The sequence below is a fragment of the Zalophus californianus genome, chromosome 16, assembly GCF_009762305.2.
Source record: "Zalophus californianus isolate mZalCal1 chromosome 16, mZalCal1.pri.v2, whole genome shotgun sequence".
Lineage (NCBI taxonomy): Eukaryota > Metazoa > Chordata > Mammalia > Carnivora > Otariidae > Zalophus > Zalophus californianus.
The window spans coordinates 41,674,065-41,695,558 of NC_045610.1; the positions used below are offsets into that span (position 1 = coordinate 41,674,065).

The window sequence follows — 21,494 nt, forward strand, 5'->3', positions numbered from 1 at the left end:
AGGCAGAGACTCGGAGAAGTGCAGACCCAGGTCGGAAATAAAACCTAATTTTGAGCGCACAGCTCACTGAACTCCAGTGGCGAGAGTGATTTAAGATCCAGGGGAATTCTGCGGTCTTGGAATAGAGTGGAGGCCTCTCACGGTGAATAGCCTGAGGTTCTGTGTCGGAAGGGGTTAAGCGAGGCGGTAAAGGGACGGGGCGGGGCGGGGCCGGGCCGCGGACGGGGCGGGGCCAGGGCGGTCGCGGGCGCGCGCGTGCGTTGCTGACTCAGCGGCGATTCCCGCGGTCTCCGGCGGAGGGTTCCAGGTTGGCCCCCGGTGGCTGGCTTGTAGGACCTTTGGGAGATCAGCGCCATCTCCGGGCCTTCCCCGGATCCTGTCTCCTGGTGGCGGTGGCTTTTGGTCTCAGCCGCCGGAGGCTCTAGGAAGGAAGGCTTGCCCGAGCTGGGCGGGGCGGGACAGGGCGGGGACATCGGGCCAGCGCCTCCCTTGAGACCTCCTCGCCACGCCACGCCCTTCTTGCCCCGGGTCCCCACGGTCCAGGCTGGAGTGGTCGGGGCAGCTTTGCTGACCGGATATTAAACTGCGAAAGTTGTCGCACGTGAACACCATCCTGCCTACCGTGCTTGTGTAAGACAAAGACCAGGCATCAATGCGACCGTCTCTAGAGGCCCATCCCGGCCTTGCCCTCGCCCCAGATGACAGTGGCCAGCACTGAGATTTCCTGGAGATGGAGACGTTCGAACCATATACTCTCTTCCCTGTCTGGATCCCAGGTCCTTGCCTGCAGGAAAGTTCTTTCCGATGTCTAACCTCTCTCTTTCCGGCAGGCTCAGTGCATTTCCTCTGACCCTGTCCCCAGGGAAGATGGAGAACGGCAGTCACCCCCACCCCCACCACGCCCATGATAACGACTCTGGAAATTTTCAAATTGGAATCCTCTCCTTGGTTTTTCTCCAAGGTGAAAAACTCCGACTCAACTTTTTTAATTACCTTTTTCTTTTTTTCTTTCCGCCACAGAACCTTAGAAGGGAACTTAAAAGTGGTAATCTAATCCAAGAGCTTACCCCAAACGGGAATCTCCTGGCCACTGTCCCTGACTACCACCACACCACGCACAAGCACACAGAGTTCCCAACAGCCTTGGCTTGAACATTCCGGAGGCCAGGAACTCGGTACTTGCTAAGGCAGCCATTACTGGATAGCACTGTGGTTGTTAGAAAGCTCTTCCTTGTGCTACTTTAAGAGGAACCCCAGCCCTCCTCGTCTGGCAGCTTTCCCACCTCACATCTTGTTCGCAGAGGCCAGGTGAAGGTGGGGTGACAGTGCCTAGAGCTCCAGCAGGCTCAGCAGCTCTGCACCCCCACCCAGACTCTCAGCGCCTTCCCCTCAGAGCCAAGCGAGTTGAAGGGGGGAGGCAGAACCCACCGGTTCCAAGTCCGTGACTCAAAAATAGTAACAGTTGTTGGGTTGCATCTCATTTCCATGTTATCAATTTAATGTGGCAAAGTACAGAAGCAATTCCTTTAGGTCCCTACCTCCTTCTCAGTGTGCCCCCACCTACTCCCTCTTCCCACTACCCTTCCTGGAATCCCGCCCCCCCCCACCCCCCTTGATTTGCAGTCCTAGTAGTCCCAGGAAGAGACACTGTGGGTCTCAGTGGGAGCCGAACAGGAAGAGAGGCGGGGCGGGCGGGGGCAGCGGCCGCGGGGGTGAGGCCCTGGGCTGCAGCTCCCACCCCGCAGCAGCCTCCGCAGGTCCTGGCGGAAGCGCAGGCCCAAAAAGGCGTAGAGCACGGGGTTGAGGCCGCAGCGGGCCAGGGCCAACCCTCCGGTCACCAGCAGCGCCAGATCCTTGCGCTTGCTGGCAGGGCAGCTCCGCTCGCGGGCAGCCAGTAGGTCGGCCGTGTCCAGCAGCAGGGCGAGACTGTAGGGCAGCTGCAGTACCACGAAGGCCGCCACCAGGGCCACAACGACGCGCAGCGCACGCCGGCGCTCGGGCCCCCTGGCGGCCAGCAGCGTGCGGCCCAGGAGCGCGTAACAGGCGGCCATGACGCCCAGCGGCAGCGCGAAGCCCAGGACCACCTGCGCCATGGCGCTTGCCCCCTTCACCGTCTGCGTGAGGCCCTCGGGGAAGACGAGACGGCAGCGCCGCTGGCCTTCCCGCTGCCCGTCCTGACTGAAAAGGAGAGCAGGCAGCGCCAGAAGCAGCGACAGCAGCCACACGATGGCTGAGACCACGTGTGCGCGGCCCGGAGCAGAGGGCCTCGGTCCGGCGGGGAGGGCCCGCGCGATGGCCACGTAGCGGTCGGCGCTGATACAGGCCAGGAAGAGGAAGCCGGCGTGGAAGGAGGCTGAGTAGAGGCCCGAGATGGCGCGGCAGGTGGCACTTCCCAGACTCCAGCCCTCCAGAGCCCCGGCTGCGGCAAAGGGCAGGGTTAGGGCCAGCAGAAGGTCGGCCAGGGCCAGCTGGAGCAGGTGGGCAGAAGTGGGCGAACGGACGGCACGTCGCGCTGCCAGGTGGGTGGCCAGGACCAGGCCATTGCCAGCCAGACCCAGGGCAGCCACCACCAGGGTGACACTGGGTTGGAAGGCCCTACTGAAGGCCTGGATATCCGCCTTGTAGCAGAGCTCTGGCAACGGCTCGGCGGAGTATACCTCCTCATCCTCCCCCGAGTAGGGGCCCCAGGAGACCTGGGGAGGGTAAAATGAGAGAGACCTTATGAGACATCTTCCCACACACCTCCCCCTCCCACACATACCTTCCAAGCTGGGAGCTGCTGTGTGACAACAGTATAGAGGGAGAACATACAAACTCTTCTCCAAACTCTACCTAGCATACCCTCCAACAGGCCTTGACTTCCACTGCACCCCTCCTGCCCTCTGCATCCAGCTTCCTGGCCGACCTTGACCTTTCTGGATCTCAGTTGCCTGATATATAACGTGGAGATTAGAAATCCTGGCCAGCTCAAGTGGCAGAGTTGTTTGAAATAAGAAAGATAATGGATGTGAAGCATCTGTGCTCTCCTTAGGCCAAGGTTTCTATTATTAATAAATCTTGGAGCTTCAGTTCTGTTTGCAGCGCCCTCTCCTGGAAAGAACACCCACATGCAGGCTTTGCCTCGGAGCTGGTCCCTGGACTCCAAGGCATGGTGTGGAAAGGTTTCAAACGTCATTTCCTTTCTCCCCTCCCCACCCCACCTCTAACCTCCAGTACAGGTACACTGAACTACTCATGATGGGGGGAGGGGGGAGTCTCAAGGGTTGCGGCTCAGGTTTTCTGGTCTCTGTTGCAACCTCGGACCTCTAGGTTCAGCTCACCATTCCCCTCAGTCCAGTCCCATCCCCCAACCCCAGCCTCACATCACCAGCCCCATCTATCTGGAAGGTCCCTGGTCTCAGATGGCTCCAGATACCCTGGATAGGTCAAAACATGGCAGAAGCTTGTTACCAGGTGGAGAATCCCATCTCTTTGCCTCCCTCTCTATAACCCTTCCCCCCAGCCCCCACTCCCACCTGCTCTGCGGGCTCCGTCCCCATCTCTGGCTACACAGGTTTCTGAAGTATAGCCACTGGGGAGAGAAGTTAAACTAGAGGGACAGGAAGGAAGGGGCGGGGAGAGGGACCAAGAGGGCGGTGGGGATTAGGGTCTGTGGGCTCTCTTTACCTGACTTTTGCATTCCACCCCCTAATTTTGTTTTCTCTTTGCCCTGCCAGTAGAAAAGGAATGGGTTTGGGAATATCATTTTCTAGCTACCTGTGTGATCTTGAGTAAGTTTACTTCTTTGAGCCTCAGGTTTTTCATCTGCAAAGTGGAATAAGGTAAAAATGTGGAAGTCACAGGGTTATGAGGGTGCCTAGCACAGGTGCCTGAGGCATAATTTGCCTTCAGAAAATGTTAGATTCTTTTACTTACTCTTCTCTCCATCTCCAGGTACTCACCCCCCGCTTTTCTTGGATTTTGCGGGACCTCTCCACTGGCACTAACCTTCCTTCCCCCACCCCTGCGGCCACAGTCCCTGCCAGCCTCGGGTTATTCAGGGTATTTCCTGGCGGCTGGAGGCTCTCTACCCCCGCCCTTTCGCAGCAGGGCTGAGGCGCGCGCTTGCGCGGGGTCCGGGAAAGCAGCGCGTGCCGGGAGAGAGAGGCTGGGGAAGGGGGGAGGTGAGAGGAGAGAGGGTGGGAAGGAGAGAGAGAGCCGCGGAGAACCTGGAACGACAGAGAGAGAGAGAGAGAGAGAGAGAGAGAGAGAAGGGAGAAGGGTTGGGGGAGAGACGAGGATAGGGGAAGGGGGTGGGTTAGGAGCACAGACAGCGATCTGCTGCGAACCCCAAGAGGAGAACTGGGAGCCCGAGCTGGACCTGGAGCCCTAGCCGGAGCCGGGCACTGGGAGGCGGCCGCCGAGACCCGTCAGCCTTGCACCATGTGTCCCCGGCTCCTCTGCATCCTGCTCGTCGCGGTCTCAGGGGCCCGGGGCTGGGGCTACTGTGAGTGCCGGGCTCAGGTGCAAGCAGGGTGGGGCCGGGGAGTCCAAAGCCTGCAGGGCGGGTCCAGCCGCATTGCGGCTAGGTGGTCGCGGGTCCCTTCCCTGGCCGGCGCGCGCTTGCTCGTTCCCATCTTTTCCTGCCTCTCCCCCGCGCTCCGCAATGCAGCTCCGAGGCTGGCGCGCGCTCCCGGGCTGGTGCTGGGCTCCGAGAAGCCGAGGAGCCAGTCGGCCCCGGGCAGGGATTTGGGACTGGGATCCAAGCAGGAGCTGGTGCCTGGGCTTGAGGGCTGGGGATAAGGGTGGTACTGGTGATCCCAGCTAGGGTTAAGGTCTTGCCAGGGCCTGGGGCTGGGCTTGGAGCTGGCCCAGGGGCCAGGGTTTGGGGCTGGGGCTGGAATTTGAGGCTGGGATCCAAACAGGAGTTAGTGACCCTGATTGATGCTAAGGTTGGACATGAAGCTGGTGATGCTGGTATGACTGGCTGGGTTTGGGACCAAGGCCTGGATTTGGGGTTGGTGACGGTTGGGGATGCTGATGAGTGGGATTGATGATAAGGCTAGGGCTGGATTGGTGCCTTGGGCTGACTCAGGTTCTGAAAGATGCTGAGGTTTGGGGTCGTGTTTAGGGGAGTACTAAGCCTGGGCTGGTACCGGGGCAGTCACAGAGTTAGGGAAGGTCTGGCTTAGGGGTCCCCCCAGAAGGAGAAGGCAGCCTCCCCTGAGTGTGCAGCTGTTGCTGCAGCCCAGGTTGAGCAGATGGCTTAAGTTAGTGCTGGGGTGGCTGCTGGGGAACAGAGAAGGAAGAGCTCCAGTTGCTCAGTGTGCGTGGTCTTTGGAAGGACCTGGGAGGGGCCGCGCGAACAAAATGTCTGTTTCCCCAACCCAGACGGCTGTGACGAGGAGCTGGTCGGGCCTCTGTACGCACGCTCCCTGGGCGCCTCCTCCTACTACGGGCTCTTCACCACGCCGCGCTTTGCCCGGCTGCACGGTGAGCCAGGCACCGCCCCAAGGCGTGGTGGGGGCTCCGGAGGGCTAGGGAGAGCCAGTGGTAAAAGCCCTTGCCTCTTCTATAGGCATAAGCGGATGGTCTCCCCGAATTGGGGACCCGAATCCTTGGCTCCAGATCGACTTAATGAAGAAGCACCGGATCCGAGCTGTGGCCACCCAGGGCTCGTTTAACTCGTGGGACTGGGTCACACGCTACATGCTGCTCTACGGGGACCGAGTGGACAGCTGGACGCCATTCTACCAGCAAGGGCACAATGCGGTATTCCAGGCCCCCTGTGCACACACTCGGAGAACCTCCTCAGTTCTGCATCCTGGGCTGGGCACTAGCTTGGGGGAGACGGAGGAGGTGATGGTGGGGACACACGTGAGGAGTAGTGACTTCCAATCTGGGGATTCAGTCCAGAGGGACGGTCAGCTCACCGTGTGTGCAAGACTTTCTCGGATGACAGGGTTTAACATACTTTAGGGTCAAATCTAGGAGAGCTTCTTGAAGGAGGTGACATCTGAGTTGAGCTTTGAGGAAATAATAGGATGGCGGGAGAGGGCACCTGTTTTTCTAAAGCCACGAGGGCCCAGGAGATCAAGGAGAGTTTCCTTTCTGGAAGTTGATATTGGCTGGGTGTGACAACTACCCGCTGGGAGGCTGTAGAGAAACGAAGAAGAAGGTGGGGACCTAGTCTCTCCTCTCCCCTTCCCCCTCAGACCTTCTTCGGTAACGTCAACGAGTCGGCGATAGTGCGCCACGACCTGCACTACCACTTCACCGCGCGCTACATCCGCATCGTGCCACTGGCTTGGAACCCGCGCGGCAAGATCGGCCTGAGGCTCGGCCTCTACGGCTGCCCTTACAGTACGAGTGCGGAGGTCGTGGCGGGGGGGTGGGTGAGGGGAGGCTCCGGAGACAGTCTTCCCGGTCCTCGGCCCACCTACTGTCCTTCGCGCAGAGTCCGACGTGCTCTATTTCGATGGCGATGATGCCATCTCGTACCGCTTCCCGCGAGAGGTCAGCCGGAGCCTGTGGGACGTGTTCGCCTTCAGCTTCAAGACCGAAGAGAAGGACGGGCTCCTGCTGCACGCGGAGGGCGTCCAGGGCGACTACGTGACACTGGAGCTGCAGGGGGCGCACTTGCTGCTGCACATGAGCCTGGGTGAGCTCCGCCGCCGGCCGGGCGACCCCGGCGGCTCTGCGGCCACGCCCCTCGCTGCGCCGCCCCCGCGAGGCCGCGCCCACTCCCAATCTCGCCCTTCCTTACTGTTCGGACCAAACCCTCAGTTTGGTGCTCGCAAAACACTGGACTCCGAGTCAGGCGATCTGGATGCCAGTCTCAGCTCCACCTACCAGTGGTGTGACCTTGGACAAGGCACTTCTCCCCAGTCTGTTTCCTCATTGTAGAAATCTTTTATATACTTCGTGTACATATACATATAAACCCGAGTTGTTATTTTGTATCTCATCAGCTTTTCATAACATCCTATATGATGAAGTAGAAGCAGCTAGTGGAAAACAGGGGCTCAGAGGGGTTAAATGACTTACCCTAAGTCACATACTCGCCGGTGGACCCCACTCCATCCCAAGCTGAAGACGTCCAAGCTCTGTATGCCCTGGGCCCTGTGCCAACCCTTCTCCGTGCTCCTGGCTGCTGCTTCACCTGGGGGCTAGGCCTCTCTGGGGCTCTCCAGGTTGTAGGTCTGACCCTGCTGCTCCGTCCCCCCCAGGCAGCAGCCCCATCCAGCCCAGGCCTGGTCACACCACTGTGAGTGCTGGTGGGGTCCTCAACGACCAGCACTGGCATTATGTGCGTGTGGACCGATTTGGCCGGGAGGCAAACCTCACCCTGGACGGCTACGTGCAGCGCTTTGTGCTCAATGGTGACTTTGAGAGGCTGAACCTGGACAACGAGGTGAGCGGAGTGGTTTCTTTAGTTGAGGTGGGGTGCTGGGCGGGTCCGTGGGGGACAGTGCTTTCCAGTTCCTGAATATTCTAGCAGCTTTGGCAAACTTGCGGCTCACAGGCCTGGGTTGTTAGCAGGCCGATTTCCTGGGCACCGCCCCCAGAACAACTGACATGGGATCTGGAAATCTGGGTTTTGGGGATCTGACAAGATGAGAAAATTGCCCCATTGGATTGCCCAATTCTGTGGCCCTGATCTGCAGATAAAGAATTCCAGACAGGTTAATTGACCTTCCCAAGGGCATGCAGCCAATTTGTGGTGGAGTCAGGGCTAGCACCCAAGCCTGGGGAGGCCCAGCGAGCTTCCAGCTTTAACATCGATACTGGGGAAATGTGCCTGGGAAAGCGTGGGGTGGAGGGGAGAGAAAGGTGTGCATGCGTGTTCTGGCACCCAGGGAACCTAATCCCCCACCCCGCCCGCAGATGTACATTGGGGGTCTGGTGGGCGCTGCGCAGAAGAACCTGGCCTATCGGCATAATTTCCGAGGCTGCATAGAAAACATAATCTTCAACCGAGTGAACATCGCAGACCTGGCCGTGCGGCGCCATTCGAGGATCACCTTCGAGGCTAGTGGGCTGGGGGATCAGGGAGGGCGGGACATCAGAGCTGCTTGGAAAGCAAAGAGAATCAGATAAAAGCCGAGGGATTCCTCTCTCCCCAGCCAAATGCTCAAGTGGTGGGGGAGCCACCATGGATTCACAGGAGGTGCAAAGGCCACCCTTCCCAAACCCCCAGTAAAGAAGCTGTGGTCTGGTCTAACTACATTGTCAATTAATGCTTGAGGAAAATAAGGTGCAGAGACCCGGGGTGGCTTGGCCCAGGATCACGGAGTTGTACAGTGGTTGAGTCTGGTCTTGAACCCAGGTCTGTTTTGGTGTGGTCCCCGCCCCCCACCCCACCCCACCCCAACCCTGCAGCGAATATTCTAGTGCCTGCCAGGAAGCCAGCAGGAAGTTGGCTCTCCAGGCTGGGAGGAAGGGAAGGCGGCCCATCGCCCTGGAGACGGTGCAAAGCCGGGATAGCCAGCAGAGAGTCCCCCAGGGCCGACTTGGTTGGAGACCCCCTCCACAGCTGGTTATGTTTGTGGGGGCTGGGAATGGTCAGAGTGGAAGGTCCCACCCCCTCCCCTGCACACACCCCGAGGGAGTGCCGTGAGGAGGGTCTTAGATCGGTCCGGAAATTGAATTCCCAGCAGAGGCAGACAGCACATTCATTCTCTTGGATGCTGATGGATCCTTACTTCCGTCCTCAGGGTAAGGTGGCCTTCCGTTGCCTGGACCCGGTTCCTCACCCCGTCAACTTCGGAGGGCCTCACAACTTCGTGCAAGTGCCTGGCTTCCCGCGCCGAGGCCGCTTCGCCGTCTCCTTTCGCTTCCGCACCTGGGATCTCACAGGGCTGCTACTGTTCTCCCGCCTGGGGGACGGGCTGGGCCACGTGGAGCTGATGCTCAGTGAAGGGCAGGTCAACGTGTCCATCGCGCAGACTGGCCGAAAGAAGCTTCAGTTTGCTGCTGGTGAGGGGTGGAGAGTGGGGGGGTGGCAGAAGGCCAGAGAAGGGCAGAGGAGCAGCGGGTGTGGGCCTGCACGGAGGCCGCTCGCTTATTGGAGAGAGGTGATGGGGGGAAGGGAGCAGGGCAGGAGGACCCTGAGCCCTGGGGACGGGACCGAGTGGATGGGGGTGAGGAGTCAGATCTGAGCAGCTCAGGCTGCTGGGAGGGGCAGGTAGGCTGAGGAGTCCTGGTCTCCTCTAGTTCCAGGGGGCTCCAGAAGTGTTTGTTACTCATTTGCAACTTTGTGGACTCTGCCTCAGCTGCTAGGGTTAGTGAAGACAGTCAAAGATGTCACCACTCAGTTGTGATAAGTGTGATGGAGAGGGGGGTGCCTGGGTGGCTCAGTCGGTTAAACATCTGACTCTTGATTTCGGCTCAGGTCCTGATCTCAGAGTGATGAGATCGTGCCCCTAGTTGAGCTCCACACTCAGCGGGGAGTCTGCTTGAAATTCTCTCTCTCCCTCTGCACCCCCCCACGGGCACTCTCCACTCTCTTCTCTCTCTCAAATAAATCTTTAACATATATTATATATTATATTTAATATATATTATTTATATATTTAACATATACTTAATATGTTATATATATACATATGTGTGTGTGTGTGTATATATATATATATATATATATATGTATAATTTAAATAATGTAACGGAGGGCACATAGGCACAGGGTGAGGTTGCTGCTTCCCTGCTCAAGACACTTATCTCAGAATGGGTCTTCCCACACCCACACCATCCTTTTTTCCTGCCCAGGGTACCGCCTGAATGATGGCTTTTGGCACGAGGTGAATTTTGCAGCCCAGGAGAACCATGCAGTTATCAGCATTGATGACGTGGAGGGGGCAGAGGTCAGGGTCTCATACCCTCTGCTGATCCGCACTGGCACCTCATACTTCTTTGGGGGTAAGTGGGAGCCAACCTGGCCAGACCCCTGTCTCTGGGTGGGAAGGCATCACCAAAGTCCCCTCAGATGGGGCTGCCTGGAGATTTGTAGGGATAAATCCCTCTCTCCCCTCTGGAGCCTTGGGGACTGGAAGGTCACTGCCATTGTCTCTTGGCCCCTTACCTTCCTTCATGTCTGGCTTTCCTTTGGCATCTCCCTGGGGGAGGGTCTCTGGGGTCTCCCCTGAGGAGGGCCTCACAGGGGTGGTTGCTCCAGGTTGTCCCAAACCAGCCAGTCGATCGGGCTGCCACTCCAACCAGACGGCGTTCCATGGCTGCATGGAGCTGCTCAAGGTGGATGGTCAACTGGTCAACCTGACTCTGGTGGAGGGCCGGCGGCTTGGATACTATGCTGAGGTCCTCTTTGACACATGTGGCATCACTGATAGGTATCCAGAAGCCCCTCTCCCTGCAAGAGGCGACCCCTCCAAAGCCCACTTCAGTGGTCTCCCAACGGGAGTGGCCTTTCTCAATAATCTCCCTTCTCCTGGTCCCAGCTCCTCAGTCTCCCGCTTGGAGATGACTCCTCCTGGACCTCTTGTCTCATCTTCCTGTCCTTCTTTACCTGGTTCTTCCATTAAAGTGACACATGCTGGGACTGGAAACGAAGCGTCTGTTCTTGGTCCTAGAGAGGGTTTTCTTCGGGGGTGGGGAGGGCGGATAAAGCGTGGTCCTTGAGTCCTTGAGGCCTGCCTAATGTGCCAGCACTTAGGCTTATACCTGGCTAGTTACTCGGGGTGCCGGTGCTCTCAGGAGCCAGAAGTGAAGTTTGTAGGGATCAGACCCCACGCTCACGCTCACAGTAAGGTGCCTTCCCTTGGTGCTGACCCTCTTCCCTAGGTGTAGCCCTAACATGTGTGAGCATGATGGACGCTGCTACCAGTCCTGGGATGACTTCATCTGCTATTGTGAACTGACAGGCTACAAGGGGGAGACCTGTCACCAACGTAAGCCGGCTGGGGGATGGGGGCCACTCCGGGGCAGGGGAGGCCAGGAGGTTGCTGGGAATCACAAGGCTGCTAGAGCTGGTAGGACTGGCCCTCCTAGCCCTCTGACCCCATAACCGCTCTTTCCCCACCCCACGACCTACCAGCTCTGTATAAGGAATCTTGTGAGGCTTATCGACTCAGTGGGAAGACTTCTGGAAACTTCACCATTGATCCTGATGGCAGTGGCCCCCTGAAGCCATTTGTGGTGTACTGTGATATCCGAGGTCAGTGGCTCTGATGGGTGGTGAAGGGGCAGCTGACAGGGCTGTGAGGGGGTGGGGGGGGGAAACGGGATTGAAGCAGGGGGGCAAGGTCCAGCAAGATTGAGCTGTGGTGGGGGGTAAAGGATGGCAGAGGGGAAAGGGGACACTCAGGAATTTGTAATCTAGCCTTGCAGATAAATTCCAGCTTCCTGATCCAGTCCAGCTGTCCCATCTCCAGCCTAAAGTGTCGGGGGCCCAGAGCTGGGCTGGAACAGAGCTGCTGGCCACATTTATTGCCTCTGAGGAGCAGCAAATGGTGGTGGAGGTGGGTAGGGAGATGGGTAGAGAATGCCCATCTTGAACCAAAGCTCTGACCCTTCCACTCCCCCAGAGAACCGGGCATGGACAGTTGTGCGTCATGACAGGCTGTGGACAACTCGGGTGACAGGTTCTAGCATGGAGCGGCCATTCCTGGGGGCCATCCAGTACTGGAATGCCTCCTGGGAGGAAGTCAGTGCCCTGGCCAATGCTTCTCAGCACTGTGAACAGTGGATCGAGTTCTCCTGCTACAACTCCCGGCTGCTCAACACTGCTGGTGAGGGCCTGGGCCGCTGAAGGCCTGGGCCACGGCGGGCGAGGTGCAGCGCTGGAGGAGAGACCCATGGGGGCTTGGGAAACCAGAGGGGTCAGCTGGAGTTCTTGAACATTCGAGCAAGGATCTGGGCGGGTTGGAAAGGGGAGAGAGGAGCCCCTGGGCTAATGGAGGGCTGGGGCCTGGAAACGGCCTCCACGTCTTCCCCAGGAGGCTACCCCTACAGCTTTTGGATTGGCCGAAATGAGGAGCAGCACTTCTACTGGGGAGGCTCGCAGCCTGGGATCCAGCGCTGTGCCTGTGGTCTGGACCGGAGCTGCGTGGACCCCGCTCTGCACTGTAACTGTGATGCCGACCAGCCCCAGTGGTGAGGGGCGAAGGGACAGGGCGTTCAGGATTCCAGGGGCAGCGGAACAGCAGGGCCTAAACCACTGCGTCCTGCCCCCACAGGAGAACCGACAAGGGACTGCTGACCTTTGTGGACCATTTGCCCGTCACCCAGGTGGTGGTGGGGGATACGAACCGCTCCAATTCTGAGGCCCAGTTCTTCCTGAGGCCTCTGCGCTGCTATGGCGATCGTGAGTGGCAGACCCCTTTTGTGCGCCCTCCCAGGGTTGGCTCTCCAGTTTCCAAAATTTAGGCCACCTGACCCACTGCGGGTCTCTAGGACATCCTGCCAGACACCCAGCTCCTGCTGGGATGGGACCCCTTCTGTGTTGTTCCCTGCACCTCGTTCTCTTTCATTAGACCCCTCCTCTCTGCTTGGCTCCCCGCCCCGAGCTGTCCCCCTGCCCTATCTTCCCCCCACCCCACCGGGGGCTCCCTTCCTTCACCCTCCAACCTCCCTGACAAGGCCTTCCTCCTTCTGGTTTTGCAGGGAATTCCTGGAACACCATCTCCTTCCACACTGGGGCTGCCCTACGCTTTCCCCCCATCCGTGCCAACCACAGCCTTGATGTCTCCTTCTACTTCAGGACCTCGGCTCCCTCGGGAGTCTTCCTAGAGAATATGGGGGGCCCTTACTGCCAGTGGCGCCGACCTTACGTGCGGGTGGAACTCAACAGTGAGCGGGCAGACGCTGGGAGGGGCATGGGCTAGACGGAGATCTCTGGGCGGAGGTGGGGTAGGCAGAGGCTGGGGGAAGGGACAAGGGCAGATGCCAGCATGGAAGGGGCTTTAGGTAACAGTAGGTTCTAGACCCGGGTCTGTCTTGGTAGCTAGCCGGCTTTGTGAACTTGGGCACTCACTTCAGCTCTCTGGGCTTCAGGCCCCTCACGTGTGGATGAGGCAGCTGGACTCCGGAGGTGTTTTCTGCCGGACTCGCTATGCTTCTAACCTCAGAAGTGGGGCTGGGAAGCTGGCTCCAGGGATCTGCAAATTTAGGAGAGACCAGGAGCATAAGGTTTTAAGGAGTTGATGGGTTTTGTCCCACGCTGAGGACAAACTGGAGGGACATTCAAGGAGCTCTGAGGAGTGAAGAAGAGAGCTTGTGTGGGGTGAGCAATCTGTGAGGTCTGAGTCCTTTCTCCCCACCCCCTGCGTCGTCCAGCATCCCGGGATGTGGTCTTCGCCTTCGATGTGGGGAATGGGGATGAGAACCTGACAGTACACTCGGATGACTTTGAATTCAACGACGATGAGTGGCACCTGGTCCGGGCGGAAATCAACGTGAAGCAGGCCCGGCTCCGTGTGGACCACCGGCCCTGGGTGCTGCGGCCCATGCCCCTGCAGACCTACATCTGGCTGGAGTACGACCAGCCCCTTTATGTCGGTGAGCAGCAGCCCTGCGCCGGGTCTGAGGCCTCCTGCGCCGTCCCACCCTCTCAGCACGGCTCTCCTGGCTTCCGGGAGCCCCGTGTCTGAGGTCCCGATGCCCTCTGCTGCAGAGTGGGCCAAGAGCTCACCTCTCCTCTCTAGGCCCTGGATTTTATGCCACGATTTCATCCCCCTCGGCTCCGTCCCCAACCCCGATACTTACCCCTGTTTCTGGCTCTACACCCATTTCTTGCCCGGCCCGCCCTTCCCAGGATCTGCAGAGCTTAAGAGGCGCCCCTTCGTGGGTTGCTTGAGGGCGATGCGTCTGAATGGAGTGACTCTGAACCTGGAGGGCCGTGCCAACGCCTCGGAGGGTACCTCACCCAACTGCACGGGCCGTTGCGCCCAGCCCCGGTTCCCCTGTTTCCACGGAGGCCGCTGTGTGGAGCGCTACAGCTACTACACGTGTGACTGTGACCTCACGGCTTTTGATGGGCCGTACTGCAACCACGGTCAGTGAGGCTGCTTGTGGGAGGCCCGGAGCCCTAGGGCACAGCGGGGTGCAGAGAGGCCAAGGGAGGGGTGGAGGGTGCAGAGCCAGCACCGGGGGGAAACGAGAGCTGCCCCTGGGTTCCTGAGGGCTGAGGCGGGGCCGTCTGGCAGCTGAAGATGCCGGGCGACTCCAGGTCGTAAAGTGGGGCAAGGGAGGGGTGGTACAGTTGGCTGGTACGAAAGGAACTCAGAAGCAACTGGCAGATAACTTCCCCATCTTCCCACTGTCACCAAGATATCACAGATTAGCCCCCTTGCAAGCACACCCACCTCAGGCGGTGCGAGGGCCTCCTATGCCATCTCCTAGTTGACAATCGCTGAGCTCCTAAAACACATCTCCAGCCTGGTTCTCAGCTGAGGCAAGCCTAGACATTCACCACAGCAAGATTCTGCACATGCACCCAGACCGCACCCTTCCTAAGGCTGGCCTAGGAGGAGGTGCACGCAGGTAGGTTCACGGTGCGAGAAGCCTGCCGGAGCAGGGAGATGCAGGGACTCGGGGACCAGCAGAGGACCTTTCGTCTTGGTTTGGAAGTGTGAGTGATGGCGAGTGTACCAGAGGGGGTCATGATACCTCAATTCTTTTTTTTTTTTTTTTTTTTTTTTAGATTTTATTTATTTGTCAGAGAGCGAGCACAAGCAGGGGGAGTGGCGGGCCGAGGGAGAGGGAGAAGCAGGCTTCCCACCCTTCCCGAGGGAGGAGGGAGCCCGATGCGGGGCTCAATCCCGGGACCCCGGGATCATGACCAGAGCCGAAGGCAGACCCTCAACCGACTGAGCCCCCCAGGCGTCCCCATGACACCTCGATTCTAATCTTGGCTCTCCGCATACTGCGTATCCTTATGGCAGTCACTAGCCAGTTCTGTGCCTCAGTCTCCCCATCTGTCAAAGGCACGGGTTGTACTGGATGATCTTCTCCATTTCTCATGGTTTTAAGATTCCATTCTGGGACAGATTCCATTTCTGGGACAAGGGGACCTACCGGTGAATGGAGGCATGCTGTGACCGCGGCAAGGTCCCAGGGCGGCTGTGAGGATGACATAACGGTGTCCGAATCCGGGAGTGGGGGCCCTGACCTCACTCCATCTGCCTTCAGATATCGGCGGTTTCTTTGAGCCCGGCACCTGGATGCGCTACAACCTCCAGTCGGCACTGCGCTCGGCCGCCCGGGAGTTCTCGCACATGCTGAGCCGGCCGGTGCCGGGCTACGAGCCGGGCTACGTCCCTGGCTATGACACCCCGGGCTACGTGCCTGGCTACCACGGGCCCGGGTACCGTCTGCCCGAATACCCCCGGCCCGGCCGGCCGGTGCCTGGGTACCGTGGGCCTGTCTACAACGTCACAGGAGAGGAGGTGTCCTTCAGCTTCAGCACAGACTCCGCCCCCGCTGTCCTGCTCTATGTCAGCTCCTTCGTGCGGGACTACATGGCCGTGCTCATCAAGGAAGACGGTAAAGGTCCCACAGCCCCCCCCCCCTTCCTCCCCCAGCTCCAGCTTCTGGCAGGGCACCCTCCACTCTTATAACTACTGGTTCGCTGGTTCAAGGCCCCCCGAGCGCTCTCCAAAGACAGGGGGCTGTGGGAGCCCAGAGGAGACTCCCCTTCCCCCCCACCCCCATCCCACAGGGACCCTGCAGCTGCGGTATCAGCTCGGCACCAGCCCCTACGTGTACCAACTGACCACGAGGCCCGTCACTGACGGCCAGCCCCACAACGTCAACATCACCCGTGTCTACCGCAACCTCTTCATCCAGGTGCGCGCGGAGGGAGGTGGACCAGCTCAGATGGCCCCCAGGTTGTGGCCCCCCGGGAGAAGGTCAGATATTTAGCATGAGTAGGGCACATCCCAGTTTACAGAGGAGTTTCATGTGTTTTGCCTCCTGTGACCCTCACACTTGCTCCGGGAGGTCACTCGGGGAGGCAGGTGTTCTTATGTCTGTTTTATCAGTCAGTGAATGGGCTCGGGAAGTCACGTGGTTTTCCACAAAGTCAAACCCCTGGTGGCTGCAACGACAAGGCTCAGATGAGGCTGTTGGGTTTTTTAATGCCGAATCCTTCATCTGGGTGGCTGTCCACCTAGGACTGAGCTGGGGCTCCCCAGCAGCGTGGGCGGCACGGGGGTTCTGCAGGGTCTCGGCTTCGTCAGCCGCTGGTTCTCCCTCCCTCGGCGCCTCTCTCTCCCCCTCAGGTGGACTACTTCCCGCTGACAGAACAGAAGTTCTCGCTGTTGGTGGACAGCCAGCTGGACTCACCCAAGGCCTTGTATCTAGGGCGTGTTATGGGTGAGCTGCGGGTGCGAGTGTTTGGGGTGAGGGGTTGTGGGCGAAGCCCCTGGAGCCCAGAGGAGCGAGGGAACTGGGACCGGCTGCGAAGGCGGTGATCACAAGGAGCGGGAAACCTGCGGACGGTGAGCGGTGAGCGGGGCGAGCCTAGGGGTGGCCCCAGCCCCCGTCCCTCTGGGCCCGCCTCTCCCTCAGAGACCGGGGTCATAGACCCAGAGATCCAGCGCTACAACACACCGGGGTTCTCGGGCTGCCTGTCTGGTGTTCGATTCAACAACGTGGCTCCCCTCAAGTCCCACTTCCGAACCCCTCGACCCATGACCGCTGAGCTAGCCGAGGCCCTTCGAGTTCAGGGAGAACTGTCTGAATCTAACTGCGGGGCCATGCCACGTCTTGTCGCAGAGGTGCCACCTGAGCTGGATCCCTGGTATCTGCCCCCAGGTAGGTGCAGGGGACACACAGAAGAGGGAGGGTCGACAGGGAAGGGAAACGATTCTTAACACGGAGGAGGCTTCTCCTAACTGGGGCTTTCTCCTCTTCAGACTTCCCGTACTACCACGATGAGGGATGGGTTGCCATACTTTTAGGCTGTGAGTAGCACGATCACTACCCTGACCTAATTCTACCCTCCGTGGGCATCCCCTCCCTGCCCCGTATCCCCCGGGGCTGAGGGGGGCGAAGGCACTAGGCGCGGGGGGTGCACACACACATGAGCTAGGCCGTGCGGACGGTAGTCGAGAACTGAGCTGGAGATTCTTCAAGGTGTGAGGATGCTATGGACTTTTAACTGAAGTGAAATATTAAAATGGGGCTATAGCTAAGGGATGAGGAAAGGGGGGGTGCAATAACTTCCAGAGAGGCGAGAAACTGAGGTGACTCCAGGGATGTGGAAAGAGAATACTAGAAATCAAAGACACCAGGGGTTAAGCCAGGAATTCAGACCTGCCAGACACTTGGGACTGGCTTGCCACGCTCGAACTGCAGACGGTCATCCACGTATCCTTTTGGCCGAAAGCACACATTGTGTGTCTGCGGAGACACCCCCGAGCACGGCTCTGAGTTGTTGCTTCTTTCCCTTTCAGTTCTGGTGGCCTTCCTGCTGCTGGGGCTGGTGGGGATGTTGGTGCTCTTCTATCTGCAAAATCATCGCTACAAGGGCTCCTACCACACCAACGAGCCCAAGGCCACCCATGATTACCATCCTGGCAGCAAAGCTCCCCTACCTACTTCAGGCGCTGCCCAGGTCCCGGCCCCTACACCAGCTTCCGCCCCAGCCCCAGCCCCAGCCCCAGCCCCAGCCCCAGCCCCAGCCCCTGGCCCTGGCCCTGGCCCTGGCCCCCGGGACCAAAATCTTCCCCAGATCCTGGAGGAGTCCAGGTCTGAATGAATCAGGAGAAGGGCTTTAGGGACCAAGTCCGTCTCCTCTGAATCTCCCAACTCCCACCTCTCCCTACCCCTGTCGGGGACACTTGGCTCCTCTTAGCTGGTTCTGCTCATCCAGAGGATGCCCCTCCTGCCAAGTCTGGTAGGCAGAGCTACAGATGGGACCAAAGGGAGTGGCCAACCTCACTGCCTAAAGCAATGCTCTCCCCGTCCCCGTTTCCCCAGGCTCCTGGTTGTTTGTCTGCCTCAAAGGAGAAGCTCCGTGGGGTAGAGACAGGCCCTCTTTGCCATCCCTGTCCCAGCTGCTGCCAGGGATTAACAACAGAGTGCAAGGGAGATTAACCGCTTCCCTTCAAATATTCAATCTCAGCAGGGACAGATGTGTGGGATTGCAGGGATGCACGGGGCATGGGGGGAGGAGGCTGCTAAATCATATCCCCTAGCCTCCCCCCTGCCCTGCAGAACGTCTTCCATCTGCTTCCACTCAGTTGGGGGTTAGGGAGGGCTTCGTTGCTGTTCCCCACCCTCTCTTTTTTGTTTTGTACAGAGACCAAGAGGCCTCGCTTTTAGTACCTTAGTACCTCCGCTGCTTCACATGCTTTAGCCAAAGCCATAAAAAAAACTTGCAATGTAGAGAGAATAATGCAGACACACCGACTAGGCAGCCCTCTATTCTTCCTCCCTCTTCCAAGATATGCAGTAGCCTTGGTGCCTGTCCAAAGGCTCGGCCCCCTCTCCAGTGCATGAGGAGTCCTCTTTCCTCCGCTCAGAGATGCTGCTTCGTTTGCCCGGGAGGTCCTATTCTTTATATATATTTTTTGTTGCAAAATCTCTCTCTAGAGAAACTCTATATATTACTCCAATTTTTTAATTATCAGTTTATATATAAAAGAAAAAATCAATTGACTGTCCTGTGCTGTGCCCACAGTCTGTGGTTTTTGCTCCTCCTGTGTTGGAAGTCTCGTGAGGTTTGCTGGCCACTCACCGAGTCCGACCCAGCCTCCACTCTGAAGCCGTGCGCTCAGAGCCTGAGCCGTTCTAATAAAGCAGAGTGGCAGAGCCCCAGTCTGTGCGTGCTAGCCGGCGTTGCGGCGAGGGGATGAGCGGGATGATTTTAAGGGACCCCGTCCGAGGGCTCAGGAATTTCTACAGGGAGCCCTCAGAATCCTTGCATCACCGACCAGGAGCCAGATTGGCTCTTGCCGAACCCCTCGCCTCCCCTAACCCTAGATCTCAGTGGACAAGTGGGGATCAGAATGCTAACGCGTCAGTCTGAGCTGCCCCTGTACTCACGCCCCTGGATCCTTCCAGCCCCAAAGTACACAATACACGACTTGCCAAAATGGGTTCTACCACTTTATTCAGATAAGAGGTCACAAGCCACAGGACTTTAAAGTGCGTGAAATTCACTGGCAATAAAGCCGCACATATACCAGCCTCCCCCCAGTCCCCACCACCTTGCTCCATGGCCTGGGGGGAGGGGTTGAGACCCGTCATTAAAGGTGCCGGGGTGGGGCGACAGCGCGGGCGGGGGGGGGGGGGGGGGGGGGGGAAGGATGGGAATGCTGGCCGAACAGGAGTACTAGTGGTCCGAAACTGCGAAGGAGGGGATTCTGCACACTGAGGAAAGAGTGCGATCAGTCTAGCCTCTCAACGGCTGGATAGAACTCGTTGCCCATCTTTTCCTCACAGGCAGCCCCGTTTCAGACAGACCTAACTCCTCCTCCTTCATTTGTCTCTGGTTTTTCCCTGTAATTTACGAGTACTTCAGAGCCCACAGTCCAGTTAGAAGGTGTCTCCAGTACACAATGAATACAAACCACTGCAGACGGAGATTTCAGAATCATGGTGGGGCTGGCCAGTCACGTGGGAAGAGGCTTCCGTCAGGAGCCGGCTGGGCATGTGCTCAGGGCTGAGTGCATGTGTGCCCACAAGTGTGGTGCATGAGGATATGTGAGTGTGTGTGCACGTCCCACCAAAATCCCTAGGCGACAGTTTGGCCAGAGGGAACCCCACCCCATTCACCATGACCACTCCTTGCTTCATGGGACAGCCAGTGGGGTTGGAGAAAGGGAGTGGTCAGTATAGACTAGGGAAGAAAGGCTTGCATTCCCTAGAGAAAAGAGAAGCCGGCTCCCTATTCCAATATTCCCTGGGCCAGCCTGTCCCTGTCTACATCCTTTTTACCCAGCACAATGCTCCTTATTCCCTGCCAGCTCAGCACACCAGCCGTAGACACAGGGGTAGCTCCTCGAGCCGGCTCCATCCTCATTTACGTCTTGTGTGGCAAGGAAGCTCCTCCTTACTCCACCAGGAGCTGAGACAGAACTGGAGGGGAATCTTCCAACCCCTGTCCTTCCCCTTCCCTTAGGAATGGGAATTGGGCAAGGACCCCAGAGACCAGAGCTCAAACTTCACCTCAATCTGCAGACCTTCTCAAAGAAATAAAGTGCTTTGCTCATCATGACTCCCAGAGAGAATGGCACTGTGGACTGGCACAGGAGGTTGGCCTGCTTCCTCTCAACGCTTCAAATACCCTCTGCCAGTGTGCATGGCGAGTGTGATGCCGTCCTGAACACGTGCAACTTGGGAGCCCCTCACCCACCTCCAAACACTGTCAACTCACCCTTTCCAACAGCAGGTGCATCAGACAGGAAAATAAATCACCTTCAGAACCTCACCCCTCTCTAGTCCAGGACTTCGCCCATCTACCCAGAAGAGATAAGCAACAGAGGCCCCGTGGGCCTGGCCTCTAGAGGGAATGAAAGGCCTGAAAACAACTCCATACCCTGGACCCAGTGTGCTCCTGCCCAGCCCGGCATGACCCCCTGCTTCTTCAGTAGCAGCATGAGGTCCGCCTGCCGGCGCCAAGCCACAGCTTTGGGAGGAGCCAGCAGCACACTGGCACCTGCTTTTGGGAATCTGAAAACGTATCCACCCATCTCCAGAGTAGAGAAGGTTTCTCAGAGCCTTTGGGCTCCAGGCTTAGCAGTTTAACTACGGTCACCAGGATGGCTCCTGCTCTCTGTGGAAGAACAGCACTTAGCTCTCCTTCTCCCAGTGTTGAACATCCATACTCAGAACCCACGCTCTTTGAATTTGAACCCTGCCAGGAGGGAAGAGGTAGTAAGGTGACCCATCTCCCCTCTGAAGTTAGTCTGTGCCACCCGCCAGGCTCGCCCTTGACCCAGGCCACTCATAAACTCCAGGTACCAAACTTCACTTAGCCAGTCCTCTCCAGGTCCTATGACCACAGAGAGATGCCGGCGACCCAATTACTCAAGGACCTTTGACTTGGAAAGTTAGAATTACAGGCCAATGCAGGTGAGGAACTGCCCAGGTTGATTGCCGAGGCCCACAGCCTATGGAGCGGACCAGAAACCACTGAGTCACCCACCCCCAGCCCGTGCTCTCTTCCTCTGAGGCCTGAGACTCGGTCTCCCACTTCTGCAACTCTCTCTCCTGGGGGCCCAAGCCCTAGCTGCCTGTGTCCCCTCTCACTGAGACCGCTGGTTCCCACTGGCCACGGCAGAGGCTTCACCGCAGAGGGAGTGGGGGGGGGGGGATTCTTGGTGTGGGAGACACGTAGTGCAGGAAACCCGAGCAGCGGTGGTGTGTGCATGAAGCAAAGACAGTGCCGCTACCATAAGCGCTGGCGTGGGGCCCAGGAGGGCTAAAGGACGTCGGTCTCCCTCTCGATCCCCACGTACTTGAGGGCATCAGCTTGGCTGTACCTGTCCCGGAGCAGGAGGAACCAGGTTACTGTCAAGGCTTTTGTGAGTGAACAGATGGAATCCCCT

The 21,494-nt window shown here is 58.4% G+C and overlaps 3 protein-coding genes across 7 annotated transcripts in view; 1 reads left to right on the forward strand and 2 right to left on the reverse strand.

The window, feature by feature from the left end:
* Positions 1-1,536: 1,536 nt before the first annotated feature.
* Positions 1,537-3,986, reverse strand: CCR10 (C-C motif chemokine receptor 10). Of its 3 annotated transcripts, none has more exons than XM_027625461.2 (2): positions 3,916-3,986; positions 1,537-2,693 (listed from the first exon to the last, which is right to left on the reverse strand). In XM_027625461.2, exons 1-2 carry the CDS (start codon positions 3,925-3,927, stop codon positions 1,626-1,628), a joined length of 1,080 nt encoding a protein of 359 aa, XP_027481262.1. In that variant the 5' UTR covers positions 3,928-3,986; the 3' UTR covers positions 1,537-1,625. The 3 variants fall into 3 exon arrangements, with proteins under 3 accessions (XP_027481262.1, XP_027481260.1, XP_027481261.1); XM_027625459.2 differs by having other exon boundaries at positions 3,757-3,939; XM_027625460.2 differs by lacking the exon at positions 3,916-3,986 and adding an exon at positions 3,516-3,594.
* A 186-nt stretch (positions 3,987-4,172) lies between these two features.
* CNTNAP1 (contactin associated protein 1) lies at positions 4,173-18,777 on the forward strand. The gene is made up of 24 exons (XM_027625454.2): positions 4,173-4,486; positions 5,371-5,472; positions 5,558-5,751; positions 6,195-6,342; positions 6,437-6,640; positions 7,209-7,393; positions 7,867-8,010; positions 8,697-8,958; positions 9,751-9,900; positions 10,157-10,328; positions 10,780-10,886; positions 11,033-11,152; positions 11,523-11,726; positions 11,934-12,090; positions 12,174-12,301; positions 12,601-12,786; positions 13,273-13,494; positions 13,751-13,990; positions 15,127-15,480; positions 15,656-15,783; positions 16,218-16,311; positions 16,507-16,752; positions 16,854-16,901; positions 17,394-18,777. Exons 1-24 carry the CDS (start codon positions 4,423-4,425, stop codon positions 17,696-17,698), a joined length of 4,164 nt encoding a protein of 1,387 aa, XP_027481255.2. The 5' UTR covers positions 4,173-4,422; the 3' UTR covers positions 17,699-18,777.
* A 242-nt stretch (positions 18,778-19,019) lies between these two features.
* The window catches only part of EZH1 (enhancer of zeste 1 polycomb repressive complex 2 subunit), a 30,889-nt gene continuing 28,414 nt past the window's right edge, over positions 19,020-21,494 (reverse strand). For all 3 annotated transcript variants that reach the window (XM_027625458.2, XM_027625455.2, XM_027625456.2), the window contains exon 21: positions 19,020-21,428. In XM_027625458.2, coding sequence (XP_027481259.1) covers positions 21,368-21,428 — 61 coding nt within the window. In that variant the 3' untranslated portion in view covers positions 19,020-21,367. The remainder of the gene's footprint in view (positions 21,429-21,494) is intronic.